Raw genomic sequence first — 26,187 nt, forward strand, 5'->3', positions numbered from 1 at the left:
CCTCCCTCAGGGAGTTATCGATTGGGCCCCGCCCAATTTCCATGGCCTGCAGGTTGGTGTTGCTGCCACCTTTAACCTTCAGTGGCTAATTGATTTCTCCTCCTCGCTGATTCCTGCCGCCCCACGCCTCCCCTGCACACGCGGCCGAAGTGGGGCTCTGACACCTCGCATTAATACTGAGACAAGGTGTCTCCTTTAGTTCACCTCACATTTCAGTGCAATCCATCAAATCCACGAGCTCCAAGCATCAACGCCTCTGTGATAATGCAGATAATGAACTGCACGTGTCTCTCCTCCACTGTTCTTTATCTTTCATGTCCTCACCCCTCCATCTCTTTCTATCCCTTCCTCGCTCTCCTCTTAGTCTCTCTCAAGCCTTTTCTCTCTCTCGTTCTCCTTTCTTTTCTCCTAGTCTCTCTCTGGTGCTCTCCCTCGCGCCCTCTTTCTTCAAAAACAACAGCTGCCTCATCGATGCCTTCATGACTATACGGTAAATGAATGACTCACCCAGGCACTGCTGCCGCACAGCTTGCAGGCGAGAAGCTTGCTGGAATGGAACGAGGCCTAACAGAGAGGCGGGACGCGAGGGTCATAGGGCACTGTCCTGGGGTTAAGCTCCTAACCCTGACCCTGGGAGTCATATACGAAAGACGTCCCTTGTCCGAAAGCTCCAGTAGAGCTCCGGAGTCAATGGAGAACAAAATTATTCCAGCTTCCCACAGCTCTCAATAATCTCTGTAGACCATCTCTGTCACTCTTAATCTCTTATAGTCATCAGAAGAAACTTATGAAATGCTGAAAAATGCTTTGCATCTCAGCCAGTGTTTCCAGCAGTAAACCCCCCCCCCCCAAAAAAAACAATACTTCAGAACTGCAGAAATAAGCTTTGCTGTGAGGCATCTCCATGCAAACTAAATGTGAGCTCTATGCAAGGAGAGAATCTATTATGTAGCAGGACTCCTGAAGTTGAGGGGCAAGCTCCACTCTCAGAATAGGCCTACAATAAAGGCACACAGAAAAGTGCCTGAGGCTGCGATAAAGAATTAGCACTTAGAGAGATTACAGTAGACTTTAGTATTATGAAAATTATTCAGGCCAGCATGGAACGACAAGGGGAAAACATAAACAAAAGGAAATACACAATAAAGCTGCTAACTAAGTTATTTAAATAACCCATACATCTATTATTATTCAGTATTAGAAATGAACCCAACTATTCGACCTTCTGTTAGCAAGCTTCATTGGGACGCTATCATATCAGATGATTTATGAGAATGTTTTACTGTTTAACTGGTGCAACTGTAAGGCAGGTCAACATTGTTGGACCGTCAACTTCCAACGCCACCTACAACCATGTGAGTGCAAGGACACACACACACACACACACACACACACACACACACACCCGTTATGCTGACACATGCAGAGCTTTTATTCTGGCTTGCAGACGCACTGGAGTCTGAGAACAGTTCTCCGCTTGCTCCCCTTCCTACTGAAAGCAGTGTGAAATGCACATGCTGCGTCTCTGCTTTCACACCAACTCCCTCGGGACAGTGAGGAGGTTTCACTCCCAGCACACAGACGAACCAGCCCCCACAATGCACGCACGTCCCCCAAAACGCATGATCACAGTACTGTCATGCAATACACTGCTGCCTGCCTTCTGACACACACACACACACACACACACACACACACATACACACACACCCCAAATCCTCTGGATCGCAAGCAGCCAGTACCACTGCCAGCCTGCTGAGCTGGAACCCCCAGTGGGACAACCCCGACAGGCACTTGTCACACTCAAACAATCGCACAGACAGACATGGTGAGGATCCATGCTTCACTAACCACTGCTGCAATTAAAACCCCTACAGGCAATTAACACGGCCTCTAGACTGTAACCAGCATTAACATGCTCTTAAGGGTTTCGGGTTATCTACAGCAGAACAGCACATATGCTTCTCCTTCCCCATCAATCAACCACACACTCACTGATTCATATGGAATTAGGCAATGCATATAAATGACGTCGCATCACAATAGCCTGCTGTTCTCCGCCCTGGCTTGGCTCTGAAGCATCAGGTCTTTGGACCAGCAACTCACTGCAGACCCGCCGCACGCATAACGAGCCAGCGGACTGCAGCCTCTTGAGGCTGCCTTTAGTCTGCTATAAACCGCCGTTACATGGGCTTATTTCATTTCTATTGTCCCCTATCTTACACATGCTAATGAAGAGGCCAGTTAGGCAAATGAGCCGGCCGGATTATTTCACGACCCGCCACTGAGCGTATGATGAAACAGATCCGTCATCTGTGGAGCAGGGCAGACCCCCTCTGTCTCACTCACTCACTCACTCACCACTTCTCTGTAAATCTCTAGCTCTCTGTCAGTGGCTCTCTCCATTTCTTCCTCTGTGCCTGACCTATGTTTAAACTGCTCTTTATGTGGCTTTTCCATCACACAAAAAGTCCTACACTGTGTTATGCGAATGCTATTCAAACTCCACAGACTGATTGGTTTGCTTTTAAATGAAGAACTCTGCTGTCTTCCTGGTTTTTTTCCCTAATTTTTAGACAAACAAAAGAGCGCGTTTTCACACCCTAGTCAGACTTTGACAAAAATATCTTTCATTCAACATAAATGTCAATTTTTTGCACCTTAATTTCTGCTCCACAAAAATAAAAAAAGAGGTGAGACTCAAGAGGTGAGGCTCTAAAAACATTCTCCATGTTGATTTCGTTTGTTATTTATGAAGGATGAAGGAGAAGTGGAGGCTTTTCATGTTGCCTAGTACAGTGCAGATCTGAGGTCAGTGGTACACAGCTCAATAACATTACACTCCACTCAGCTGCTTCTCAATAACTGATTTGAAACTGCATTCAGTCCAGGCCACTCTTGTTGGGCGACCTTCAAATTCTTCCTCTGTGATGTTCTGCAGTGACACAGTGCAGCACTTTAAAATGATCAGAACATCCTCACCGATGTGCTAAGCCACCCTCAAATATCATTGTAAAAAAACAAAACAAAAAACAACAGCAAAGGTTTAGTGTGACAGAGCTCTTAATGCATCGCTGTGCGTAGCTTACTGCAAATTCTAGAGATTGTGCCATTTTGCTCGTTGCCCTTGCCTACCTGCTGAGCCCAGATTCACAAACATCTCTTCTACTCATCTCTCTGTCGACTGGCTGACCGCCTCGCTCTCATTCTCTTCCTGCCACCGCGCCCGCGACCCTGCGCCGAGACACGGTCTCGTTGGAAGTCTCTCTGACGAAGGACAGACCTTTCTGCCAGCAGCTCCGGGGGTGTTAAGACGTCCGTGTGTTCGGACGCAGGGGGTGGGAAGCCTACACAGGCATTCGTGGAGAAGCACCGATGAGTCTGCTTTGTTAGTTCATTAGCAGGCTGTGATATAGTCAGGAACAGGGAGCAACGCCATCGCCGTGTTGAGTGGGATTCAGAATGAGGTGAAGATATGGGCTCTCTCCGCATGCTGGTTGGGGATCATACGTTGGGAGACGGCGCCCACAAAGGGTTGTGACCTTGTCACGTCCAATCACAATGGTTGCTCTTTACGCACGCACGCACGCATGCACAAACACGCGCGTCACACCCACCCACCCACACACACACACACACACACACACACACACACACACAACATGCAGTATGATGAGAATGGAATGGTACTTACAAGACGGGCCCACTAGAATGGAGGAGAGAATGGAGGCAGACAGACAGAGAGAGAGAGAGAGAAATGATGAATGAAAATTATGAATGAAAATGAGATGGCTGGTCTGGGGCTCGAGAGTGATTTACAATAAGAATGTCATGAAAAAAACAGAAAATGGCTGAAGTGATGAGTGCCATGCAGGGCACAGGCGATTTCTGCAGACGACAGCAGCAGGACCGATAGAAGACAAGTGGGATAAGGGGGACGTGGGTGAGCAGTTTAGGCACGGGGTGGGAGGTTGGTGACTTTAGAATGACTTTAAACATTCTATAGACTAAATAGGAGCTATTCTAGACCCAACTCCATGAGCGCTCTACAAGCGTCTGTGTCAGCATTCACCAGCTGCTTGCACAGCTCGCCTGCTGGATTGCACAACTTGTCAGATTCAGACACCCAACTGGTCAGATTCTCCTGTAAACAACTCTGCACTGGTGCGCTCCATGTTTACATGGTCACCCCTATCCATACTGGTTCAGATCTTTGCCCTGTCAGATCTTTCCACAAACAATTTAAACTCAACTCCCAACGTTTGATCTATTCATTTTTTTATTTTATTTTTTTTGTTCGGCTGTGGCGTTTTGAGCTACTGCGTCGGTGAACATTCTAGAATGCACAGTGAGCTGAGGTGAAATATCTAAGCCTGCCACAGGAGCCCAGATCTAAACCATGTCTGGTTCTGGAAACTTAAGATCTGAAAATGCACTACTGCAGCCCATTAATAACACCCCCCCCCCCCCCCCAACACATGGCATGCTAATTCATCTCCCCAGCAGCTGCCAGATAAAATCAGCTACAGGTGCAATGGTGCTGTGAGACACCATTAGGTGTGCACAGTTTTCTTAATACAATAACAATCTGAATCTGCAGCCGTGTTTTGGAGAGCAAGATGTGTCTGTGGCTGAGCAGAATTGCTTTAATTGTGCCTGGCAGCCCTAAATAAATGACCACAGCTTTAGCAGTTTGCATTTCTTAATGAGTGCAGCGTGAGGGAAGCAGGTGTGTGAGGACTACAGCTAACTACGCCAGGAGTGAAAAAAGGGGGTGCGGGAGTTTGGGTAGGGGGCGTATGCTCGTGAAACCCACTGCTGAAGTGATCCATGCCAGCGTCTGTGTGCGTGTCGTGCTCGTTTGTGTTTGTGTGAGTGTGTGTATCGTGCGCGTGAGTTCTTAACGCACCATGGACCTGCAGTGTTCCAGATGCTTCCGCCTTGCCAACACTGTTCTCAGACACGCAGGTGTAGGTTCCTTCATCCTCTGCTCTCACCTGCGTCAGCCGCAGACTGTTATCACTCCGTATTTCTGACCTGTGTCCACACACAGGCATGTACACACACACACACGCATACACACACACACGCACACACACGCATGTGCACACACACGCATACACACACACACGCATGTGCACACACACGCATGTGCACACACACACACACGCATACACACACACACGCATGCACACACACATACAAGCGCACACACACACATGTGCACACACACATACAAGCGCGCACACACACACACACACACACACACACACACACACACACAAAGAAAAATGTCTCCAAAATCATCATATATTATTTATAAAACTGTACAAAAAGAGTAAGGATATGTGTCATTAAAGATAATTATCCATTAGTGCTAGCTTTACTGAGACATTTTTATAATTCAAGTCTACATGTGTCTTTGTTTGTGAGTGTGTGTCAGTCTGTGTGTTCATCTGACTACAAAGACTATTAGAATCAATAGTAGGTACTCCAGTAAGCTGAGTGTGTGTGTGTGTGTGTGTGTGTGTGTGAGTGTATCTGACCTGCCCCGGGGCATTTCTCCCTCCTCTCTCCTCCAGCGGATAGTTGGGGCTGGATCTCCCTGGACCTCACACTGAAAATCCACCGTGTCATCAGCCAGTACCACCTGATTGACTGGCCTCCGGACAAACATGGGCCTCTCTGAATGAGACATGGAGGAGGTGAAAGGTCATAGGTCCAAAATCATTGTGTCTGACACATTTATATTGTGCTTACAGTAATCAATTATTTGGCAATGTGTACAGCAAAATGTCATGTCAATTATAGTAAAACAATTGAAAATCAAATTAACAGAGCAGAATAAACAAGTGATAAAGTGATCGAGAGAAAGGTTGAAAGAGATTGCGAGTGATAGTTAGTGAGAGAGAGAGAGAGAGAGAGAGAGATAGTGGGGTATAAACTCACCGAACACTACCAGTTCAGCTGGATCACTGTCCTTCTCTCCCACCATGTTGGTTCCCACACACACGTACATTCCCGCATCACTCTTCCGCGTGTTTGAGATCATCAGCTTTCCTCCGCGGATCTGCAGGCAACACAACCCAGTAAGAAGAGCATTCGGGGCCTGAGGTCAGAGCTTGAACACACCGCGATGATGTAGGATCGGCTGTGTCTTGCACATCCTTTTGAATGCAACTCTATACTCAAAGGGGAGCCGACTGTAGAGGATCGGAAACATCGTAAACCGATGTTTCTCTGTCTACCATTGTGCTGCGCACCCACAGCACTTTCTCAGCTCTGTGGAGTAGATAATGTGCATACAGCATTGCCCATGTCCTGTGTTCATGCAAGCTTAGCATGCCTGCATACTTCAGCCCACAGATCGGGGTGATCACAGCTGTTTGTGCACTGCCTGACAACACGAGGGCCGCCCCACTGATGTATCTGGAATACAGTGTCAAAGCCCATTTGGATAAGTGGCTTGTGCAAGAGCTATGGACCGTAACACTGTGTGGGACCCCATGAGCGAAAGAGAATAGACAGAAAGGAGAGAGGGCAATGAGGTACTTGCATTCGGTATGGTCCAGGGATGAGTGGATGAAAGCATTGCGGAGGTGAGAAGGAGTGAGGGAACAAAGTGAGAGGAAAAACGAGGGAGAGAGAGGCAGGACGAGAGAGGAGGAGAGGAGGCTGACTCACGGTGATCCTCTCGTCCCTGTCGTTAACTTTCACATTGTTCCTCTTCCAGGAGATCGTGGGCTCGGGGTGGCCCCGGGGGGGTATGCACTCCATCACAGCCGGCTCGCCTGCGGCCACCACCACATCACTGGGGGTCTGCCGGAAATCATCTCTCAAAACTGTACAACAGAAAGGAAAAAGCAATAGAATGTGAGGGACAGACAGAGGCAGAAAAACAGAGAGAGAGAGAGACAGAGAGGGCGACTGCATAGCAGGTCTGCATTCTAGTGGCACTATTCTAGAGGTGCAATAAAAAATAACCGTGCTGTATACTGTGCTTTACTCTGTAATGCTACATTGTTCCATAGAAGTCTGCTAAGACACATATTGGCAGGACAGAGGTGGTCTTTCTTCTATGGCTGGAGCTTTCTTCTACCCACTAAATCTCCCTTTGGCTCCTGTTTTCTCCCTGTCCTATGCCTGTCTCATAAATAAATGAGCTGGTTCCCTTCTGGCATAAATAATTGAATGAACGAGATACGAGGGGAGAAAACAAAATGCCGCTTCAAACAAATAAGAAATATTTACTTCATTTCTACAGACACAGACATAAACAGTTCGAACGCTTACGTAAACAAAAAATGTACCGCGCCCGAAGAGCACTTTGCCCACACAGTTGCGCATTTTCAGTGAAGGGCCTGCACGAACTCTGTGGAGACATATTCCTACGGCGAGCGCACAGACGCGTGCCCGTGTGCACGCCGGCCGCTAATATCTGCCGAGTCGAAGCCTTCGATCAACACCGCCGCATCTTCAGTGGGCCGCTGCTGCAGCATTTCCATTCTGCTGCCGTTTATCAGATTCTCCCGCCCTCTGCGTGGCAGGAAGCCCATCTCTGTCGCCCGGCCTCTGCCTGACTGCTGCCTGTGCCTGCAGTCTTCCAATCAGCCCCTGAGCCCCTGAGCTAGCATCACTCGGAGGGCTGAGGATAAACTTTACGAAGTGGGTGGGTGGGGGGAGGCTGTTCTATTGTGCTGGACCGCAGCCAATATAACAGAATGCTCTTGCCCCGAACGTCAATATCCAGTGTGTCACTACTAAATACTTATCTTGAAATAGACCTAGTTTGTCCGGCGAGCTTGCGGAGCAGGGGGAGCTGCAGACAGCAGAGGAATCGCATAGGTGTGGGAAACTTTAAATTGCTTCATGATTCATGTTTTGATGTATTTTTAGAGGCAGCGGTTTCACCTTGGATTGAATCTCTATGTATAAATCAGTTAAAGACCCTGAACCGTACTTGCTCAAAGGTGCTTAAGACATTCTCCAGATTAGAGCCGAATCTGAACACACTGTAGAATCCACTGTCGCCTCAGAAATTGAACTGTGGGGTTGAGAAGTTGCTCCCAGCTCCTGAGGAGCAATCTCTGTCTGTACAGTAAAGAGATGACCCACAAATTGCTATTGATTGGAAGAGATAAAGCTGACCATACCAGGATCAGTGTGGGTGTTTTAATTCCCCATTATACAGCAGGTTAGTGTAGGGGGTGCATACAGACCCAAGGTCAGTGGTGTGTTTATCTGTTGCAGACCTAGCCTGGCCTTTAAAAAGCATAAATAGCCTACCCAGCCACACTCTTCTCTTTGTTTCCTCACCTCCTAACAAACAAAGAAAAAATATCTGAAAAGAGAGTGGTTGTATTCACATTGCCCCCCCCCCCCCCCCCACACACACAAACATGCTTTAAAATGCAGAAAATCTTCCATTTATCAACATCAGTTCAAAACACTGCCCAGTTGTAACTCCACTTTATTAAGCACATCTGTATATTCATGGTAGTGAAGCATGATGTGAATGGTCCAGTGTGTTTAAAGGTCAGTGGTGTTCTTATATGAAGATAATGCAAAACTGTTCTTAGAGTATATTACAGAAATATAAAGCCAACAAAAAAAATTATTCAGTACTTTGCTGCAAGATTAATGATGAGCTACGATAAATGCTAAAACATTCTATAAAAGCTAAAAAAATCCAACTGCTGAATAACAATGACAGATTTTGGAGAATTGAACTTTTTAATCAGGCTGTAGTTGGTCTACTGAGGACTTCTCAAAGCTGTTATTATTTTTTTTAACAAGGAAAGACAACGGTATGTGGCCAGCTCCACAAAAGCCTTGTAAATGTATAATAATTTCTATCACTGTTCTACAATGTAATAGTAGCTTGCAATCTGAAGGGCCTAGTCTGAAGGGCCTCTTTTTTTTTATCACTGTTCACCTCAATCAGAATGACATGCTCACTCATCTCCACTAGGCTCTAAAGACATGCACACTCTAGCCTCCCTCCTAGGTGTCGGTGTACTCGAAAGAATCAGACTGATGCAGGAAATATATCAGCAATGACTACAATCGGCAGCTTTAAGAATAGCGGGCAAATTTCCCCACAAACGCCCAGTGTGTTTCAAATGGAATTAGTTATATGCATGTGGTCATTACAAGGTTTCAGATAGCTCTGTCTGGTCCTTACTGTTCCTTACTAGAGGAAATAAATGAATGTCTGTGCCATATTTAAGTGTGTGTTCCCTCTTACTGGGGAGGAGGTGCTACCATTAGGCCAGAATTACTGAGCTAATGTCACTACGATGTCACCCCAGCAGAGAGAGAGATAAATGAAGCAGCTTTGTTTGCTTGTGCGCACGTGTGTGTGTGTGTGTGTGTGTGTGTGTGTGTGTGTGTGTGTGTGTGTGTGTGTGTGTGTGTGTGTGTGTGTGTTCTAATGAAGAGCCAGGACAGCAGACTTTATGGATTTTAATGTTAACCCTTAGGGCGTCTCCTCTCTTCATCTCTGATGGATAAGAGCTAGCCTTGGCTGTGCCGCCTCCATCACTTTGAATGTCAGCATAGCAGCGCATTGCCTCTGGTTGGAATACAAAAGAGGGCCTGAGCAAAAGGATCTCTTGAGTGATTGATGACACTCTGGCTTTGAGAAATGTGACTGTGAAGCTGGTATCTCCTAATAATTAATATCCCCTGTTCTACGAGAAACAAGGTTACACACAGTCTACGGGAATGAAATCATCTCTTACCAATCCACAGTCTGACACATTTCCAGACAAGTCAGCACAAAGAGAGATAGCTAGGAAGAGAGAAAGAGCGAGATAGATGATAGATGGGCCGAAGTTTAACAGGAATATAATGCTGGCCTGTCAGACCTTCACCGGACCTGGTGTGAGAGGACACATGAAGTTGTCCCCTAACAGTATTAATATACAATGTAATATAGAACACAAGCATGGCATTCAGGAGGGACAACAGCCAGCACAAAGAAGTGATGCATCAGAGATCGTTAACCTAGAATCTCTGCTGCTGTTCCTCAGTGGGAATGAAGGAAGCTGCGATTCCTCTGAACCAGGACTGGACTGGGTCCGCCCCATCTGCTCGGACCCACACAGACTCCCTGGAGCTTGATTAGGCTCTGGCAATTACCCATAAAGCCCTGGGGGAGTCGGATTAAACCTGTGACCCTCGACCTATGAGTGCCACCCTCAAGGGAAGTGCCCTCCCTCTCTCTCCCTCTCTCTCTCTCCCTCTCTCTCTCTCTCTCTCTCCCTCTCTCTCTCTCCCTCTCTCTCTCTCACTGTCTTGACAATAAAGCCAGTGTAATCCTACCCGTGAGCGCCACAGTCCACTTCAATTACCCCTCCTCCAGCCGACGCTGCTGCATTCTGACCAGCAGCATTACTAATGAATCCCTCGATTCTCAACCCCTCCCCCCCCTCCCCGGCCACCCCCCCACAAAATCAATTCCTCATCCTGGATCCTTCATTCATTTTTAAGTTCGATTTTTGGTGGCACAGGAAGAGCCTGGAAAAGAAAAACCTGCCAAGGCTCACGCTGCCGAGGTCCTACATTTTAACCCGACGTGAATCCTTGTAACAAAATGAGTCTATTTTCTTGAGTGACAGGACAGAAGATTCCAAAAATCAATTTAAAGGAGTGTGGCAGAGCAGACAGGCGTGTTTGAAGTCTCCTTTGGTACTGTGCCGCTGAGAGTTGTTCCCGTTTCGCACGCCTCCCTTAAGTGTGTTTCCTCGGCTCCTGAGAGGTTTGCCTGACCACAGATATGACCTAAGGTCTCTCTGCCCCACGGATGGACCGCACTGGGGTTGCTATACTAGCTTTATGATCCATTTCTGCAGAGAAGCAAGGTTCTGATTAACATGCTATGTGAAATCAGTCAGCTTTAATTAAAAAGGTTATCATCAAGTGTGATCAAGCAGACCAGAGCGTTTACATTATCAAAAGGTTCTGTTGTGTTCCAGACTGATATTCCTATGTAAGTGAGGGATGGTGAAGGCTGGTCTCTCCACACACACACACACACACACACACACACACACACACACACACACACACACACACACACACACACACACACACACATACACACACACACACACACATACACACACATACACACACACACACACACATCCTGGAGATTCATCAGGGTAAGCACAGACTGTAATCTCTTCTTATGACAGCAGCAAAAATATTGTCCTATTAAACTGAGGTCATGAGATCATGTAGCACAGTAGTATCAGTATTTTAAGCTCCACACATCTGCAGAATATCCAATATGGTGAGAATTTGATTTGGAATTCACACAGAGCTTAGCCATTTTCTCTAAACGGCTGACGTGTCAAGCGATTACTGTTTCTGCTGATGACTGTTGAAGCCATGAGACCTAATTACAATGCCATTTCAGTGAACTGTCAGCAGAGTCATTTCCCCATTAACAAGGTGTACTCAATGCAGCGTTTCAGCTGTCCACTGCAGCTCAGCTAAGACGTCATAATAACAATGCACCATCACAGGCAGTGAATGTGAAGCCCTTTGTGTGATTAGTAATGAATGTGAACAGGTGGTAGACATTTGAAAGGTAGGAATCTAATGGACTGGTGATCAATAGAACCAATAATTACACGAGCATGCGGACATATGGCAAGCTTGGGGCCTGTTGGCCGGTCACTCCCCTCCTCTCCTCTAAAAGGCTACGTTTGTCCTGTGGCATGCGAGACACCTGCTGCAGAACCTACCAACCCCCATGCTGTTACAGAGCACGCCTCTCATTTATCAAAGCCTTGATGTGGGATTAGTCTGTATTACAGATTAATAGGATTCCACCTTATGGATAGAGAAGGAGATTCCAACGTGAATAATTTTGATACATATGACCCTTCACCAGACCAGGTGCCCAGGGCCATATTCATAGTGGGGCATATGGACACCAAACATTGAAGGCCAAACTTAGCCCCATCTGGTCCTGGGCATCATCCAAACACCAAATGGGTCCAGTGAAGTAACCAACACACACAAATAAAAACACTTTTAACTGCTTTAAAACGTGACTGTTAATTTAAAAACCAAATATAGGTGAGATAGCTATTATTACGGATGGTGAAGTATATTGGATAAAAGTTGAAACAGATTTCCTATCAAGATGTCAGTGTTTTTCCACTGTTAGCACAGTGAAGAGTGGTTCCCTTGTGATGTCAATCCAATTACTGCAGACGTCTCTTACGTAAGGTTGTCTCTGCCCAACATCAAAGGGACATCTCACTATCCTTCCCTAAAAACAGCCTGGTGAAACTCGACATCACATCCCCACCCTCATCATTTATGTGAGAAAACAACAGCATGGGAAGGCTCTTAGCTGCTAGAAAGTGTGGCGAAGTAAGATCAGAAGGAAGTGATGCTCAGCGAGCGCAGCACATGCTGGCCACGTAGCAGGAGTGTATATGACATTTTCCAGTCTCCTTCACTGCAACTCTTCAGTTTTCACTGTAAATATGTTTTCCCCAATGGCCAAAGAAAGCACCGTGGTGCCGTGTCATGTCAGCAAACAATGAGCTTCTGCATAGCCAGCGTACATGATCAGCCTCATGTCCTACAATTTCACAATTTGTTAATGGAGCTGGTAAACAACCAATTATCTTTTATCTCCGTATGGGTGGTTAAGGATGAAAATTCAAGTGCCTTTCAATTTTAAGCAAGTGGGCAAACACATTCTGTTGGTGGTCAATAGTAATATGTTACTTTAAAGCACAAATTACTAGTGACCTCAATGTAACAAGATAATTAGTTTTCGAATCAATTTACTAATCTAAATATAACAAATGGAAGGACTATTACCACTAGTGAAGTGTTATTGGAGGCTGAAGAGTGTGTGTATATACACACACACACACACACACACACACACACACACACAGTGGTGTGAAAAAGTGTTTGTCCCCTTCCTGATATCTTATTTTTTTTGCATGTTTGTCAAACAAATGTTTCAGATCATCAAACAAATTTATATATTAGACGTTAAAACATAAATTAAACAACGTTAAAACATAAATTAACTGTGGTTTATCACATCTTTGGAAAGTTGAGTTCAATTGCTCTAGCCACATTATTAGTGATTATTGCCACACTTGTTCTCAATCAAGAAATCACTTAAATAGGACTTGCCTGACAAAGTGATGTAGGCCAAAAGATCCTCAAAAGCTAGACAGCATGCTGCGATCCAAAGCAATTCAGGAACAAATGAGATACAAAGTAATTGAGATCTATCAGTCTGGAAAAGGTTATAAAGCCATTTCTAAAACATGGAACAGTGGTGAACCTTCCCAGGAGTGGCCAGCCGACCAAAATTACCCCCAGAGCGCAGTGACGACTCATCCAAGAGGTCACAACAACATCCAAAGAACTGCAGGCCTCACTTGCCTCAGTTAAGGTCAGTAGTTCATGACTCCACCATAAGAAAGAAACTGGGCAAAAATGGCCTGCATGGCAGAGTTCCAAGACAAAAACCACTGCTGAGCAAAAAGCACATAAAGGCTCGTCTCAGTTTTGCCAGAAAACATCTTGATGATCCCCAAGACTTTTGGGAAAATACTCTGTGGACTGCCGAGACAAAAGTTGAACTTTTTGGAAGGTGTATGTCCCATTACATCTGACGTAAAAGTAACACAGCATTTCAGAAAAGGAACATCATACCAACAGTAAAATATGGTGGTGATAGTGTGGTGGTCTGAGGCTGTTTTGCTGCTTCAGGACCTGGAGGACTTGCTGTGGTAAATAGAACCATGAATTCTGCTGTCTACCAAAAAATCCTGAAGGAGAACGTCTGGCCATCTGTTCTTGACCTCAAGCTGAAGTGCACTTGGGTTCTGTAGCAGGACAATGATCCAAAACACACCAGCAAGTCCACCTCTGAATGGCTTAAGAAAAACAAAATGAAGACTTTGGAGTGGCCTAGTCAAAGTCCTCACCTGAGTCAGATTGAGATGCTGTGGCATGACCTTAAAAAGGCAGTTCATGCTTGAAAACCCTCCAATATGGGCGACTTCTGCAAAGATGAGTGGGCCAATATTCCTCCACAGCGCTGTAAAAGACTCATTGCCAGTTATCGCAAACGCTTGATTGCAGTTGTTACTGCTAACAGTGGCCCAGCCAGTTATTAGGCTTAGGGGGCAATCACTTTTTCCACACAGGGCCATGTAGGTTCCCCCCCCCCCCCCCCCCTTAATAATAAAAACCTTCATTTAAAAACTGCATTTTGTGTTATCCTTGTCTAATATTTAAATTTGTTTGATGATCTGAAACATTTAAGTGTGACAAACATGCAAAAAAAAAAAAGATATGAGGAAGGGGCAAACACTTTTTCACACCACTGTACATATATATACACAAGATTGCCATAGAAATGTTTTTTTTCTGGAAACTTTGCGTACTTCACTACAATTTGGAATATATCTACACATCTTATCATTTTCCTCCACACCTTACAATTTTCAGTATCTTTATAGCTCTTAAATCTCTGCAGTGACTCACCTATACTTACCTATATTTGTGTGTGTCTATGTGTGTGTTGCCTGTGATCACTTTTTTAAGCATGGCATGACACGGTGCTGGACTGACCACTACATGCATTCTCAGAGGATAAATACTTCAGCATGAAAAGGACGTCATTCGTGCAGCGGAGAAGCGTTTTACTCCTTTATTTGGTTATAGGTTGGTGGGCTGTGTGACAAGGAGGCTGGGCAGATGTGCATGCTACAGCTAACAGGATACCGCTGCTGGGCCTCGGTCTCCTCCCATAATGCAAAGCTGTTGCGACCAGTGCTGACAGAGGTGAAGCCTGGTGCAGGACAGCTATCACAATGCATGGAGTCCTTGTGCAAGCCCCTGCTACTAACTGGAGAGGAAATGTGTGGGTGTGGGTGTGGGTTGTGGGAAGGGGCAACAGTCAGGGGGGGGCAGTTACTTGATGCTAAGAGGCACATGCAGCCTGGACATCTGTCCCTGTACCCGCAACCCCCACCGGCTACCTCTACCCGCCACACACACAATTACATGCACACAAAGACATTTTTTCATCATTTGAAAACCCGATAGGATCAAAGAGGCCTTTCAGGGTGTGACGAGGATGGCACAGACTAAGTCCGTGCCGCCCACGCTCCTTATTGCCTAGGGGACGTTAATGCCACGGCGACACTGCAGAGCTGTGCACCCCCATCCCCCCCCCCTCCACAACTCCCTCTTTGTTTGTCGTGGCGTTAGCGTGCGAGTGTTTGTCTTCGTCGCAGACACTCATTTGGAAGCTGTCTGTGCCGCTTAGCTATCACCTGAGTCCCTGTTAGGAGGGAACAGCTGGGGATATCGCCTTCTCTCACCCCCTTTCTCTCTATCTGTCTTTCCCTCACTCTCTCTCTCTCTCTCTCTCTCTCTCTCTCTCTCTCTCTCTCTCTCTCTCTCTCTCTCTCCCTCTCTCACACGCTCTCTCAACCTTGCCTCATCTTGCTATTCCTCGGGCTCAGGCAGGGTTAAACCTCTCCCCACCCTCTATCTGATTGATGAGCGGCATCTGTCCGCCCTGACGCAGTGACTGCACGTAAAAAAATCATTTCCGGTATGAGCAAGAAGCTTTTGTGACTGGACTAACTGAAGCTTCCAGGAAACACCACAGCCCCACAAAAAAAAAAAATAATAATAAAATTAAAAAAAACATTAGACGCCATAACACAGAACTCAATTACTAAATTACCATTTTCAGAACTTAAGTAATGAAGATGTAGATCAATTCTGATAATCTAAGAAAAAAAATTTCAGATCAGTACTTCACATGTAGACTAAAGATTTTGATGCACTGAAGAAGTCTAGCATAAATATTTTTACTTACACTCGGTTATGGTATTGTGGGATACATGTGAATTTTACAGGCAAACTGTAAAAAACTGTGAACAACCAGCAGTGATATGTCATGTTGTTTACACCCCAAACACACTCCATAGTAGCATAAAGGATGCCAAAATAATATGCACACAGATAAAAGCAGGGTGAAGAAAAGAAAGATGGATGAGATGGGCTATTGAGCTGCATCATTTGAAGGCTCTTATGGGCACATAAACACGCCAGCGTGATACTCTCACACACACACACCCTCATGTCAGGGCGACAAATTGATGCATTAAATGCAGGTGCGTTATAGCAAGGCCACATGTGCAGCACTGGAGGTGGGTCTCATTAACCGGGAGGAGAGGAGGAGGGGGTGCAGAGATCCGGCAGGAGGGCCAGAGAGAGAGAGAGAGAGAGAGAGAGAGAGAGAGAGAGAGAGAGAGAGAGAGAGAGAGAGAGAGCGAGCAAGAGAGAGAGAGAGAGAGAGAGAGAGCAAGAGAGAGAGAGAGAGAGAGAGAGAGAGAGAGCAAGAGAGAGAGAGAGAGAGAGAGAGAGAGCAAGAGAGAGAGAGAGAGAGAGAGAGAGAGAGCAAGAGAGAGAGAGAGAGAGGGAGAGAGAGAGATCTGGCAGGAGGGCCAGAGGCCTGGATGTGGGAGGAGGGGGAGCAGAGAGCCAGAGGGGCAGCTCTGACCTGTAACCCGAACAGTGAGAATTACTGGGCCAGAAGCCTCCACCCGGGGCATGTTACACTCTAAGGAAAAACGAGAGAGAGAGAGAGAGAGAGAGAGAGAGAGAGAGCGAGAGACAGAGAATTTTCTACAAAGGCCAAACTGTTGGGCAACAGTGGAAAATCAAATATCCAACAGAGAACGTGTGCATACAAAATGCATAAATACTTCTAGAGGTTAATTAATACAGTTATGTAATGTACCATATGAAATGACTATTATACTACCTTCTAAATTAATTTTTTTTTTCTAGGAACTGTTTCCTTTCACCGTATCTATCACTGTCCTTCTGTCTCTGTCTCTGTCTCTCTCTCTCTCTCTCTCTCTCTCTCTCTCTCTCTCTCATGTACACACACACACACACACAGACACATATCTCCAACCCCTGTGCTCTGCTAGTAATCTGGTGCTGTCTAGAGCTAAGAGCTCTGAGGAGCACAGGGGAGAGGTTAATCCTCAACACCTTTTCCTGAGTGGGGAGGCCTGCCACTCAGGAGAAACGCATACCACCAAACCTCATACCCCCCCCACACACACACCCATACACATGTGAACATAGAATTTCACATTATGCACGCACGCACACACACACACACACACACACACACACGCACACACACACACGCACACACACACACGCACACACACACACGCACACACACACGCACACGCCCCCCACACACACCTATAATATCTCCAGTCTAACTCATCATCTTGCCCTGTAAGATGCTTTACAGTATCTGACTAAATCTGTATATGTATCCTGTTCCCAGTACTTCCTGTCAGTCATGCTTTCATGAACACTTGTGGTTACTGTGGTTACCTCACTGCAGGTTTCACTTGTGATGGAATTTGGCTCCTTGAATATTGACACCAGCAGTAAAATCTGTCAGACACAACGCATAAGCTCCAGCAGATCGGGCAGTGTGACAATAACTACTTACTTCTGTTTAACCTGAGGGACAAGAGAGCTAAATAAAAATTATAAGAGTAAAAATATTCACAATAAACAAAAATGACAAGCATCAAATTTCCTAATCTCTGATGAAATGGGAAGACAAAAGCTGTGGAAAAACTTCCCTCACTTGCCTTCCAAAACCATATTCTAAAAAGACTATCCAAGATCTCCGCGCTGCAGTAGCACATCAGAAGCGAATTTCGTGGGTGGGGTGTGACACCACTGGGCTCTCAAAGGCACAAGCACGCACACACGCACACGTCTTGCTGCACCAAGTCCTCCATATTCTGCTGTTTGTGTTCGTGGCACGTGTGAGAAGCACAACTAGCCGAGCAGCAGCGGGCCGAAGACTGGCCTGCTCACGGCTGGGCAGAGAACAAAAGGGGCCGTGAAGAAGGGATGAGGGAGGAGGAGAGAGGGGCAGAGGCCCCGCTACATTTACAGCGCGGTCAAGAGAAACCGCTGGAATCCCCAGGACCCGGCTTTTTGGACGCAGCCGCAGACGACAATGAGCCCATTAGAGAGGTGGTCTAATCCGGGGCGTGTGGCTGCACATGACGATGGCTAATAAAGACAGCGTCTGCGGCAGAAAGGAGATTATGTTATTATAGTGATGGGCTACACCGGTGCTGGGTGCCAATAAGGCAAGGGCCAAGCGACCAGACACGCTAGTCCCGCTCTCCGGATGCTGAGCCCACCTTTCACCGTAAGACCTGTGAGTGTACCCACTGCAACACACGCTGCAGCACAACCATCCGGATGAACTGAAACCAACTGAATTTAGCGCTCCATGTCTTACTATCCGCAGACATTAAAATGCCCAGACCTTATCCACTGCAACTGCGTTGCTGCATTCATGTAATACAAAATACAAAATACAAAATCTAGCCGTAAACTGTTTGTATACATGCTCCAAAGATGAGCTGCTGTGTGCTTAAACATGAACATGAATAATTGAGGATTTGAAAGTGGTAGGGCACAGTACATGGCCGAAGGGTTTATAAAACAACTCATTCTATAAACACACCAGATTGGTTTTAATAGCCTGCCTCAGGAAACAAGCAATGAATACCACAGGGTGTTGGTTTAAAGTTACATAGTGCCTGGACCTAATAATACGCACATAAAAGAACAATGTAAAAAAGCACTGCATTACATGTGAACTTAACAGGGCAATTAAAGAATGTATAAATTATTTTAAGTGCTTAACCTGGTGTTTAATTCAGAGATATCCTTACCCATAAAAGTGTACATAAGGAATCCTAGTGCACATATTATATTATGAGAGCTTTATGAATGAATGGGAGATACATGGCCTGGTATATCTAAGCAACAAGACAAGCGAAACAACTAGAAACCATGCCTCACTGTCATGCCTGGAACACAGCACAATATCCCAGCCATCATGAAATAAGACAAGTATCAAAACCAGTAAGGCCCACACACCCTGTAATGGTCTGCATTCTAATTCAGAACACAACATCGGGCCAGCATTTCCAATCCAGCCTAACACAGGGGGCAATTCCATATGGATATTTATCCCAAATCTGCTAATCCTAAGGCTGGTTTGTATGCGTCTATTTTATATGGAAAAAATGACATCAGAGGCTTCTGACAGTGGTGCCACTAATGTAAGCAGACAGAGAGTGGTTCTTCAGGAAATGATATTTGATTAGACTGTCTCCTTCATTTCAGGACGCATGATGGAGTGGGGCTGTCTGATGGGACTGCCATCTCTCAGTCTAGCATGTTTCAGTGATTTGTCTGTTGCTGCCATTAAACACTGTCCTGCCACTATTCTGCTATTATATCTACAAGCGGTAATTGCTGAAACACTGTCACAGATGCATCTGTAGTCGATCAGTTTATTACCGAGGCCACAGTAAACATTAAACCCTCTGTTCTAGCAAACCAAACAGCAGCCAGCTGCAGCAATCCCTAATGTGGTCTTACATAATAACCCAGATAAAAACACACTGAAATACATGTTAGATTCTGGGCATCTTAAATTGGTTCTTGTGATTATGTGGAGCTAATAGGCTAGTCAGCATAGAGGTCATTACCAAACCTGCAGGCACTGCTTAAAAATGAATATGGGTTTACAACAGACCATCAAGTAGAAGTAATGGTTTAAAATGCTGCCAGGATTTGCATGTTTGTGTGTGACGGTGCGTATGTGTGCATCATCGCATGTATGTGTGTCACTGTGCAGATGTGCGTGTTTTCACCCTGGTGCTGAACACAGAGCAACGTCCTGGCTTGCTGCCCTCTAACCCCTCTCCCTCTCTGCTCTCATGGCCGCTGGCTTTGCCAGCGAGAGAAAAGCAATCAATCATCCAATTGCAGTGCCACGGCCTGCGAAGTGTCTCTGGGCCCGGAAACACATGAGAGAAGGACAAAACCAGCAGGTGGATGAAACTGCAGGTCTCACACCTAGTTACCATGACAGCGAGTAGACTGGCACACCCATGTGTGGTCAGCAACTGGGTCCTCTCCTGATTCAGGAGTTACATGAATATTTGTGGCTACTGCACATTCTTTTGCCATGTAGGTTCTAAAGCAAAGGAAGTTATATAATGAAGACTAATATTATATATATATATATATATTAGTCTACACACACACATACATATATATATATATATATATATATATATATATATACATATATATATATATATATATATATATATATATATATATATATATATATATACATATATACATATATATATATATATATATATACATATATACATATATATATATATATATATATATACATATATACATATATATATATATATATATATATATATATATATATATATATATATATATATATATATATATATGAGCTCAGTCACATGAGCAATATATATGAGCAAGAATTCTGTTGAAACAGCCTATCTTGAGTGCATAGTAATTAGTAATTCTAATATTCTTAGCATTGTCTATGCAAAATTATGAAATTATGAACCAATCCCACTGATTTTTAAGCACTCTCTGCAAACAGTAACAAATGACAGCTGGGAGTAATGAGAGATGGTTGCCATTGAATCTCAACACGGCGATGCTCTTGTCAGGCATCGTCTCATGCTAGAGTGTGCTTTTTTGCAGTGATAAAGCACAGAACGGCATGATACCCTTTTTAAAACAGACGAAGCGCTGTATCTATAGAGCACAGTGCTTGCCTGAATTGTCACAATTTCCTTGTTTGATCATGTTTCTTTTGCAATTAGAGAAGCGAGAAGCAGGAGGGAAGCAGATCGAGTCTGCACTCGGACGGTCACAGGCACTGATGGGCTGGGTGCGGTCATGCTGGCCAGAGCGGGGGTGTATTGTTCTCCATGTCCAGATCTGCCCCTAATCTCAACCCCACAATGGCCCACAGATGCCCAGCCATCTCTTTTTCAGTCACACGAGAAGGGTGGCGTGGGAGAGGGCCATCAGTGCTCCTCCCTTACCACCTGTTAAGACTTTGGCTTAACTGTCTCTCTCTCTCTCTCTCTCTCTCTCTCTCTCTCTCTCTCTCTCTGTTTGTCTCTCTCTCTCTCTGTTTGTCTCTCTCTCTCTCTCTCTCTCTCTGTTTGTCTCTCTCTCTCTCTCTCTCTCTCTCTCTCTCTGTTTGTCTCTCTCTCTCTCTCTCTCTGTTTGTCTCTCTCTCTCTCTCTCTCTCTCTCTCGCTCTGTCTCTCTCTCTCTCTCTCTCTGTTTGTCTCTCTCTCTCTCTAGCAGGCACCATGCAATGCTGGCAACTCCACTTCTTCTCTAATTTCATGAGCGGATTTTATCGTCAGGCTACAGAAGGGATGGCCCTTCCTATGTCCCTGTGACCCCACCCTGTCAGCAGTCTCACTGACCCCTACAGTCCTCCAGGCTAAGTGATCTCGTTACTGCCGCTTGGACACACACACACGCGTGCACACACGCGCGCGCGCGCACGCACACGCGCGCACACGCACACACATACACGCACACACACACACACACACGCACACACACACACAGAGAATGTGAAATCCTGTCATTGCCAGCAGTATACCAACAAATAACATTTGAGTTCAGTGTCTTTAAGAGTTCCTCTGATCACACTGTAGTAGTACTATTTCTAGGTGTAGCTTCTCTTTGTACACAGGATGGATGTAAAATGTTTTTGATAACATTAATATTAAAAAAAGGTAAAATTAATAATTAATAGTTAGGTAGCAGTGTCACTTGACTGAAAAAAGTAAAATGTCTGAAAGATAAAAGATGCAACATGCATGACACTCAGGTTTTAGTGGAAGTGTTTTCAAGTACAGGAGTACTTTACACTCCTGCAAATCTGGAGGTGCTTTTGAAGTCTTTTAGAATGACTGGCCTAGTTAAACCATGGCAAGCATTAGCAAGAATGACTCTTGATCCCAAGGAGTCATTACTGTAATACAAAAAACACTTAATCTGAAAGACACTTAATCTGAAAAATTCTTGCGAGAACCAAAGATGCCCAACAGCGACTTCTGTTCCCAACTTCCATGATGATCATTTTTAGGAAATATTGGTTTAATCAGAAATTTTCGCTTCTTTGAAAGTCATGTTATTGTTTTGTTAATTGCAATAGGTGTGAAATGGTCCCAGCATCCCACGAAACAAAATATCTTCCGTTTTTTATTTAAGCACAAATGAGATACAAATATGGAGACACTTTAAAATAGTCATAGTCAGTGTCAGTTTTATTGTCTTTACAAAGCCTTTATACACACACACACACACACACACACACACACACACACACACACACACACACACACACAGACACACACACATAAAACTTTTCACTTAGAATACAAATGATCAAAGTGTTTCCATATAAAGTTCTAGTCTATTTCTTCATGAAAATTACTGCATGTTTTCTTGAGATCGCGTTGTGAAAGACAATAATAAACCACCCATGGCCAGTTCTTTTGATTCAGTTGAAGCTTTGACTTAAAAGACATTCTGCTCCACCACAGAACTTAGTCCAAGACTAGACTGAACTCATGTCCGTGGATGAAGTGCTTAATGCAAATTTAAGTGTATGCATTCCATTTTTGTAGAAAAATCTATATATAGATAACTGTTTAATTATTCAAAGCAGCAACAGTCAGACTGATCAATGAAAACAGTTCTTACTTGTAGCCCTACATAAAAGGAACTCATTCTTTCAACTTGAATCTATTTAAAGTACTATGGAAATTTAAGCCAGTTAAGAGCTTTGTATTGAAACAGGGATGTAGCTTACAAAAAATACGGTTAGTCCCAGTTTTGTTGATCAGTACTACGACTTGGTGAGTGCACTTTCACTGACCTGAAATGACTTTTCAGCCTAAATTAAAGTAATGGAGAAGTATTGCACAGAACTGATTCTTTTAGTTTTTATTGCTGAATAACATTTGGGGTGTGCCAGCGCATTAGAGCTAATAGACTTTGCACTAATGGAATTAAAAAGCTCTGCAATGTATTTTTCTGTCACTAGTGCTTAATGATCGATTTAGACTGTGGAGTTTTAACCCTGTGCTTTTTCCACAACGACCCCTATGCTGCACCCACTGAGTCTGGATGGGAGGCAGTGAGGTTAATAGCTCTGAGGGCTGCCAGCCCTGGAGCCGATCGCACGCCCTGGTGCATGTAAATCACCATTACTTTAGCTTCAGCCAAGGCTGGCAGGCCTGAGACGGGCACGCTTAGTGGTGCGACCACCCTCGTCTAATCCCAAGAATCCTGGTCCAGCTTCTGGACTTGGCAGAGCTGTGTGCTAAAACCCTCTGCTCCACACCTTGGAAAAACTCAAATCACTGAAGTCCTAGAAACTCAGTCAACTGTGAGGAGCTACAGAAACAGCAGAATTTTAGTTGGTTGTCTTGTACGTCAGCTATTCTATAGGCTGAGCTTGGTTGGCTCTCATGACATGTTTCCATGGCTACCCTATACAGCCAGCCTATAGTGTGTGTGAGGAGAAGCATTTGGTCTGCCAAGTTCAGCTTCTGCAATCACTCACACTAAAATACACAATAAAATATCAATAACAAATGATAGCGTTTTTGGATTCTCTTTGACTGATGGTAAAAGAATACCTCTAAAAATCCTTTTGAGTGCTAAAGTAATAGCATGCTAAGGCGAGAGTGCAGCAATAATACTCAAAGCTACACTTTTGCTTGCAACTGGATGGCTTCTTAACCTTGATTTATAGCAACTCTTGAGTCAGATGTTAATGGATAAGTACAATGAAGCTCTTGGCCATGGGCTATTGGGCATTGCAAGTGAAATCCCACAGTGCAAGAAAGTTGTCCACTGTATTTCAGAATAGATCATTCATGATTCAGATTCTCCTTTCACCTGTTCATTTTTGGCATTCCATGTAACAGCTGCCTTCCTGTCCTCACCTGTTCCCATGGAAACCAGCACTGACCCCCAGACAACCTTCTGTCAGAGGGTTGCATGACTGTGGCTCACCCAAAGACACTTAGTATGCACCCTTCTGTGACCTTAAATGGACACTGTGCATTCATTAAAACTGTTTTAAAACTTAAAATCTTTAACACAATCAATAGCAATCAGCGGAGACTGTTATTATACTGTGATGAATCATAAATTCAGCATTTCGGTGACTAAGCTACATCAATAATGCATGCTAAATTAACCAGTTAGAAAGCAATAAAATATAGATCACAAAGTCACTGCCAAGCACAACTGCCTACATCTACTACACTGCAGCTGTTGTGTACTGCTCCATAGCCTTCTGAAGTGCAGCTTATACATCTAAGCACTTTACCGCGGCATCCATGAAATAACACTCAGCTGCCATAAATACCACCTTCCGAAAGAAGCGTGTAAATTCGCAGCCGAGTGGGTTAAGTGTCTCAGTGTGTGCGCTCGCGCGCGCCCCCACACTGGGCCGCTGCCTGCCCCTGCTCTCTGGAGCTCCCCTCATCGGAGCTGCTCAGTGGCCCCATAATGTACAACACGCTGCCTGCTGCTGCCAGATGGAGATGTTTGGCATTTGAGGTCTCCACTGCACCCCTTTCTCTTGTCTTCTGTGCCTCTAGCTCGGCACTTTCTTACCCTCTTCTCCCTTCCTGCTCTCTGAAACCTGCCAAGCACGCTGACCCAGCCGGCTCGTTTCTCTGCATACCTCACTCTCTTCTTTTTCTTCCCCCAACACTTTCTCTCGTCTTTCTCCTCCTCCTCCTCCTGCTTCCCCACCCAATGCCCCCACCCCCCCGCCCTGTTGCCCCGCACCAGCAGTGTGGCAGGCCGGGGCAGCAGCTGAAGAGCCCTCTGCCCCTAGGCTCCTGCCTGCCACCTGCCTCCTGGCACCAGGCCATGCTGGAGCATTGCTCACTGATGCCATGCCAGCGCTGGCATCATGGGCACATGGCACCCCCCTCCCCCAAAGCCCCACCACTAACACCTCCAGAACGACGTCTAGTTGGGCTTCACTTATTTATGCTACGGCCTGCTACGGCCTGATGATGAACAAAAAGCCTCTGGGAGTGTCCTGCTTGAACATCAAACACCATGTAGTAATCCTAAACTCGGCTGACACTGTCGACTGACAAATGCTAAACTGTCTAGTAAAATAGCTTAGGGGTTAGCCCGCTTGGTGTTAAGGTCTTGGGTTTAAGTCCCTCTCTGGGTGGAGTCTCCATGTTCTGTTACATGTTTCTTCCCACATGTCCAAAACCATAGAGGTTAGGCTCAATAGGTACTGTGAATTGTGTACCCAGTGATGGCTACACATGCCCCTTTTCAGTGCTGCAAACACAGCAGCAATGACAATTTTCGTAAATAACTGAAAACTATCTTGGGCATTATAACTTTATTCAAAAATGGGCTGTGCAAGATTGTAGCAACTCTAAATGTGGGAAAGTTGTTTTAGTAGCTCCAAAGTTTAGATAAAATTTCTTCTGTTGCTTTGTGTCATAGGTACTTGGAAGGCTTCCAATTCTCATATTGTATAGTAGTAATATATGAACAGTTATATAAGAATAACTGTGAGTGCTCATGCAGATTAAGCACAAAAAAGATTTGTTTTAGCATTCGGAGAAAATATCAGGTTTCTAAACAAATCTAGTACTGTGATTGTGATTTAAATTGTGATAACGCTTGGTATGTTAGGCTCTAGGGGTGGATTCATGGACCACTTAGTATGAAACATCTACCAAGCAGAATTTCACACTGCTTGTTCCTTGGAAAGATGCTGTTACTACCATCACTGTTTTTTCAGACCACACTATAGTACAAAATGACCGCAACTACTGTCATAATCAAACAATCCTGAAAAGCAATAGAAGAATTTTGGTAACAATCTAGACATTGTTGGTAAATTGTGAATAACATGTAAAACTGCAGCTATTGCAATTTAAAACCTCATGATTTCAATATGCTTTGATATGGGTATCGATACATTTCAAATAATGCCCAGCTCTGACTTTTAGTTCATGCTTTCTGCCAACTGAGAGAAAATTACGTTTACTTACACGAAAGCATGCTTAAGATCACTTGGCTCTAGATGTTTAAAATTTTGGAGTACATATCGCAACACAATTACAGACTATCATTTATAAAGCAGTATTTGGAGGGTGTCTGCTCC

The 26,187-nt window shown here is 44.9% G+C and overlaps 1 protein-coding gene across 2 annotated transcripts in view; it reads right to left on the reverse strand.

Moving 5' to 3' along the window:
• robo3 (roundabout, axon guidance receptor, homolog 3 (Drosophila)) overlaps positions 1 to 26,187 on the reverse strand; it is a 119,566-nt gene that overhangs the window by 28,670 nt on the left and 64,709 nt on the right. The window contains exons 3-7 of one of the 2 annotated variants that reach the window (XM_081702262.1): positions 6,685 to 6,842; positions 5,950 to 6,070; positions 5,547 to 5,685; positions 4,910 to 5,037; positions 3,695 to 3,706 (exon numbers count right to left, since the gene is read on the reverse strand). In XM_081702262.1, coding sequence (XP_081558388.1) covers positions 3,695 to 3,706; positions 4,910 to 5,037; positions 5,547 to 5,685; positions 5,950 to 6,070; positions 6,685 to 6,842 — 558 coding nt within the window. The remainder of the gene's footprint in view (positions 1 to 3,694; positions 3,707 to 4,909; positions 5,038 to 5,546; positions 5,686 to 5,949; positions 6,071 to 6,684; positions 6,843 to 26,187) is intronic. The other variant, XM_081702263.1, reaches the window with a different exon arrangement.

The sequence above is a fragment of the Electrophorus electricus genome, chromosome 19 (genome assembly GCF_041902795.1).
Source record: "Electrophorus electricus isolate QZ-2024a chromosome 19, ASM4190279v1, whole genome shotgun sequence".
NCBI lineage: Eukaryota > Metazoa > Chordata > Actinopteri > Gymnotiformes > Gymnotidae > Electrophorus > Electrophorus electricus.